The sequence below is a fragment of the Penaeus japonicus genome, unplaced genomic scaffold (assembly GCF_977035675.1).
Source record: "Penaeus japonicus unplaced genomic scaffold, GWHDUDI00000001_assembly GWHDUDI00000026, whole genome shotgun sequence".
Taxonomy (NCBI): domain Eukaryota; kingdom Metazoa; phylum Arthropoda; class Malacostraca; order Decapoda; family Penaeidae; genus Penaeus; species Penaeus japonicus.
In genome coordinates, this window is record NW_028234428.1 from 16,848,570 (window position 1) to 16,854,907 (window position 6,338).

Genomic DNA, 6,338 nt, shown 5'->3' on the forward strand with positions numbered 1-6,338 from the left:
TCTATCACAATTTAGGCAACTGCAGCATTGATAGAGCCTGTGATATAACACTCAATAGAATAAAACACAAGAAATGATGGTCATAAAAATGGCTCTAGCTTTACAATGAATGACTGTAAAAGAGTGAGAAAAGTGATGGTATATTGCATGAAGCTTCCTTGCTCTGAAATAAAACCCATCCTGGAGACTGGGCAAGCAAATCTGTGACTGGCTGTATTGGGTTAAGATATTAAATGTTTTCTGTAACACAAATTAGCAGTCCAGACTTGTGCCATATAAACATTGATCCCACTGAACAATTAGAAGTACAAAAACCTGGCCAATTAGTGCCTTAACTTAATCATATCACATCATCTTCAGTAAATAAAATTATTAGCACAGGTATTTAGCCATGAATAACTGTGTAATAACTTGATATCATGTTTGCATCAAATTACTGGTTAGATGAATTATATTTTCTCTTAGCTTTCTCTTTGTTCTCTAAGGTTAAAGCTTCTTACTGGATGTTATTTGTTAATATTCTGAAGTCTCTTTTGTAAAAATGTTTTTGCCCTTCTTTAAATACAGATTGCAAAGTTTGAACAGGGAGAGTTGAAAAAAATAGGCACAAAGTAAATTTTCAAAGAGTTTTCTGATTTAAGTAACAGTCTTTTTCAAGAGATTGAAATGGTACTGCAAGGGATAGCTACTGTATCTATTTAGTAGTCTTGCCAGTTTACTTGAGTCAATGGCCTCAAAGTATGAAAATAATTTCAGGAGGAACTGATATATGACAGAGGACAATATCAATGGTGAGTTCTATGTTGTTGTGAATGGTCCAAGTCTGGGACATTGGAGCAAGGCCATAGAGCAGGGGATGGATGAATATTAGAGGTCAAAACAGCAACCAAGGTGGGATTTCTTCAGAACAATCTTCTGCGACAGCTCAAAGACTTTGATGTAGATTCTAAAGTATTTCACAAGCTGCTGAACACTGAGAGCAATTACAAGTATATTGAGTAAACTTAATTGATAGACATCAAAGAACATTTTCTGTTTTCTTCAACTGATATAATTAGCTTTTCTGTTTGAGACCTGAGACAGGAAACAAACTTTCCTTGGCTTGGGAAAGGGGGCTCTTGACCAGTTTTAACTACTCATCCACTATTGCCTTTGAATCTTTAAAATTAACCCATTTGCACTGAATGACGTGCTGACACGTTTTGTGTTTTTTGCGTCAGACACCGGTGACGAGATATTTGGCCAAGGCCGGCGCTCGGTGTGAGTGAGTGGACAGCCCAGGCTCGCGGCTGGTGTGCCCGAGAATCCCGAGGCGTTAGGCACTGTGACCATTCATAGCCGGAATCACCCCAGCATGAATGGGTTAAATCTCCTGAGGAATTCATTGTACTGAAATTAGAGCTCTTCAGTGAGTGAAGATGCTACAGATCAAAGTGGAATCTGCATTACTACTTCAGTGAAAGTTTGGAATTTTGGTACTGATGCCTTAATGTAGCTCCCATCAGGGTGATGCAGTTTTGTAGCCAAAGTAGACAAATTGAGTAGAACCTTTGTCATTTTGATATCTATATAATCTTCATCAAAATCTTAATTTTTAAGACCTCAGTGTCATCAGTGTTGGTATGATTTAGATGTTAAAGACATTTTTGCCCCCCCCCCCCCCCTGGTCAAGTGAAAGAACCACACTTGCAATGATCATTTAGGTATTGGTAGATCTTATCAATCTGGTCCACACCTTCAGGAACAGTTTATGTTTTTTGTGAGGTAGATAATGAACTATATTGATGGCCTTATGCTTTATTACTTTTTAAAATATTTGTAAGTCTAGAAACTAAACAGATTTATTTTGAACATCATAGTTTTATTTCTTTAGTCACAACTTAGGTTGGATCCAATCAGAATATAATACACATAAAATGACCTTTAATCCAAGTTTTTTTTTTATCAATATTCTACAGTAACCTACTCTACTAATAAATATACTATATTTGGTTTACAAATGCAACCAGCCAAATTTTGATTTGATTGTCCACTCATTCAATACATTTTTGCAGCATATATGCTGTAACATTTTGTTGGGTCATAGAAATAAGGCAAATGTTATACCAGTTGAGACTATGATTGGTTAATCATTAATGACTGATTTTCTTTCTCCTATATTACTTTCTCTTTCAATTTTGTTGATTTTGGTTTTCAGGATTTTTTGTTTTTATTTGTGTAAATTCTAAATTCTGTTTTTTTCTTTCTGGGAGCCAAAATATTTTCCAGTATCAGCGGTTCCATGGTTCAATACTTTATCCACCCCTGCCTAATAAAAAAACAAAAATTAGATTTATGATATATTTGCTTCATTAAGAAACAACTTCCTGACCTTAGTAAATAAAAAAGATGATGATAATAGTTATTTTGAATAATGTAACAGGGAGTAAACACATAAACAGAAAATTAAGATAAGAATACAATATGATGATAATGTGATTTAAGACTGAAAACTTGAAAACTTTTCAACATAACTTTGTCTTTGTTTCAGTATTATAGTAATAATCCTTTGCATTAAAACCTGTACAATACTTACACAACTGGTACCTGACATTCACCCTTCTCACAAACAGAAAGGACCCTTTAACGAAACTTGATAAACTGTCTGTCCATGGTAATATGGTACATGCCTCTAGCCCCTCAAAAAACAAACTAAAAAGAACACTGCATGGAACAGGGCTGAGGAACTTTGATGAGAACTGAGTATGACAGTACAACAGACAATATTAGTTATACAATCAAACTCTGAGGTTTTTACTTGGAGTCATACTAATATACTTGTCATTCCTAAAATAAAAGAATGTAAATATATATTTATATGTATACATAGCCTTAGAAATAAATTTGGAAATTCTGTTGGTAATAAACCATTGGCCCTATTTGCACTTCAAATTTGTCCATGAAGTCCAACCTCAACTTTGTCTGTGGAAAGATTTTTTGCAAAGCTATAGAAAAATAAGCTGCACCTCAATCAAGCACTTGTGGCAAGTACACTATTTAAGTTACTTACAAACCCAAATTGGAAAGAAATGCGATATTCGTAGGAAAAGTGCTGGTAATTGCAATATTATCTTATAGCATTCATAACAAGAAAATTGTTTATTCTATTGTATGCTCCTTTGCTCACTTTTGCATGTCATCTAAAGCAGCTTTGATAACACCAGGAGTATGTTTCTTTTTTTTCTGTGAAGTTGACATTTGAGACCAGTGGTTCTCAAACTTACCCTAAACTCCTGTTGGGCTTTATGCAGCACTGTTTTTTTAACTGTCCCCAATCCTACACAAATTTCCCTTTACATTTATTCCATGAATTACTGCTTGAAACAAAAACATAGGTTACATGCTCAAATCATGTGACTGAGTGTTCTACAGCACCCCAGTTTGACTTAAGACTTTTTTCTTTGTATTGTTCAGTGTGAGAGTAAGCAGTTTATGTACTGTGTGAAGAAAATGAAAATTGTTAAGACGAATAGGTGTACAGTGCATGCATGGTGCCTTTTAAGTAATTGCATACTTGCAGGATATTGTGCACTGAGTACCTATTGGACCAACCAAAGTGGTAGGTTGACTGGGTCGGTATGCCAATATTTTCATACTACATTGGCCCATATTCTCCCTTGCAATAGAGGTGGCTTTAGATTGTTAGACTTAGTGGCTTAAGACTCTGGCAGACATTTGAAAAATTGTCTACATATTTTTCTTGTGCATCTTGGCCTTGTCCATTATATACATACCCTGGTCCTGCCTTTAGTTAATTTTTCATAGCATCATTGATTCTTGTTTCTTACACCTTACACTACTAAGTTAACCTACAAGCAGAAAAGATTATAACATGTATTGTATGAAATAACCAGACTGCAAAAATAAACATTGGTAACCTATAACTTTTTTTAAAGGAATTGGTGTTATTTTTATCCTTGCTGTCTTATTTTCTTTGTTATTCGTTGAATAAAAATAAAAATCTAGAACTAGATATCTATTCATATGTAAGAGTAATGGTCAAATATTTGTATTAGATTAATCAGATTTAGTAACATTCTGAAGAGACATTTTTAAATGCCCAATGTGTATGACTATGTGCCTACCTTTTGGTCCCCTTACCGGAAGTCTTTCCAATATTCAGAATCTGTAGTATGATTAACTTTTCATTTCAATAGTGCATGTAAATCACTAGGGTTGTTAAAAAAGAGAAAAAGTAAGAAAATTATCTAGACAAGGGCTAGTAATTGAGTTCATTTTGATCAGAAGCTAATAGGCTAATGCAATATATTAATAGCCTTTCAAAGATGATAAAGAATCATAAAAGTATATATTTTATCATTCATAGTCAAATGCATAATGAGATGTCAGTCCCTGCAAGTCAGTATGGATTAGTTTGATTTTATAAAATAATGATAATACATTTTTTTATTTCTATGTATGTTGGGACATACTTGAAGTTACCTTGGCAGTATTAAAAATGGGGGCATTATGATCAAGAACAATATGTATGCCAAATGAGACTACTGTACATATAAATTATTTTCATATATTTTTTTTCATTACACATGTCACCCGTTAATGACGGGTGACATGTTTTTTCGTCATGCATGGTGCAGGAGCTCTGGCCTGACAATGGGCGTCATGACGTTTGGGGATTTTGGATCACTGTGTCATTTTATTGTGCTATGAGTAGCGAGTGAGTGATGATGACAATTGCAGTCATAATTAGTATAACTGCTGTAATATTAATCAAAATGGGTTTCACCTAACATCCAAAACCTAGATGGCACTACTTTCTTCTAGCACCAGCTGGAGAGAGGGCCTTGAGCCTTGTCTTTATAGAGTGATGGCACATAGCAAGTTGCCAACCTCTTGCTCTAAAGTACTGCAGTTGAAGGATGTGCAGGCAGAATGAGAGGAGGAAGGTGACTCAAATCATGCCCAATGTCTATAATGTGCTCCTGTGCCAGTATGGATGCCTTGTACTATGGCACTCACAGTCATAAGCATAAGTAATCTTCCTCTTCCCTACTTCTTCATGTCATCTTCATTGTGGATGGTTATATGTTTTGTATTCATTCATGGCAGCACACAAATATGAAAAGATAAAGTTATTTTTTGTCCTCTAAAAACAGCAATACTTTTATCATCACACTGAGTATAAAATAAAAAATGAGTTGATGTGGACCCTGAACTACAATTTTAGTCAAGTGCAGAATTGATAGAGCCTCTGATATGACAGATATGTCTCTAAATACAGTAAAACACACAAAAAATAAAACAAAAATGGCTCTAGCTCTACAAAGAGTGACTAAAAGAGAGTGGGAAAAGTCAAGGTATGAAATAAAACCCATCCTGGAGTCTGGGTAAGCAAATCTGATAGGTTGATAGGTTATTTAGTTTATTGCTTTTAATAAATGTATCATATTCTATTTTTTAACAGTGATTGACCTCATTCACAGGTACCTGTGCGGAAGGAGGTTGCAAGAGGAGATATCATATTGACGGCAAAACCTTTTATCTACATTTTGAACGTAGTGAATAGAGGTCTTTGTTGTGATCATTGTTTAAAAAGGTATGTTTCCCATACTTTACTTGTTTTATATATTTGTTCTTGAAAAATGACATTTTTAGGGTAAGGAATAGGATGAAAAGGAAGAAAAGACAGGGCCTCTTCATGAGGGGTTCAAGACCCCTACCACCAGGGAAGAAGGAATAAAAGGAAGAAGGGAGAAAGAAAGGAAAGAAAGAAGGAATGGAGAGAGAAAGAACTGATAGGAGAAAAAGATGAAAGAAAAGAGCTGGTGCATAAGAGAGAAAGAAAGAGAAAAAGGAGAGAGATGGAAAAAACAAGAAAAGAGAGAGGAGACAGAAAAGAGAGAGTGAGAGAAAGGGGAGAGAGAGGGAGAAAGAGAAAGATACAGAGAGAGAGAGGAGAGAAAAAGAGAAAGGAAAAAATGGAAGGGAGAGAGAGAAATGAGAAAAAGAGAAAGGAGAGAAAAAAGAAAAAAAAGAGAGAGCAAGAATAAGAAAGAGAAAGAGAGAGAGAGAAATGAAAAAAAGGAAATGAGAGAGAGAAATGAGAAAAAGAGAAAGGATAGAAAAATAAAAAAAGGGAGAGCAAGAGAGAGAGAAGGAGAAGAGAAGGAGAAGGAGAAGGAGAAGGAGAAAGTGAGAAGGAGAAAGTGAGGAGGAGAAAGTGATAAGTGAGAAAGTGATAAGTGATAAGTGAGAAGTGAGAGAGATAGCTGGAGAGATAGCTGGAGAAAGCGAGAGAGAGATAGCTGGAGAAAGCGAGAGAGAGATAGCTGAAGAAA

At 35.1% G+C, this 6,338-nt stretch overlaps 1 protein-coding gene across 1 annotated transcript in view; it reads left to right on the plus strand.

Moving 5' to 3' along the window:
* The window catches only part of LOC122261916 (histone-lysine N-methyltransferase SMYD3-like), a gene marked incomplete in the record, with an annotated part of 50,325 nt that overhangs the window by 6,434 nt on the left and 37,553 nt on the right, over nt 1-6,338 (plus strand). The window contains 1 exon segment of the mRNA XM_086552062.1: nt 5,484-5,596. Coding sequence (XP_086408188.1) covers nt 5,484-5,596 — 113 coding nt within the window.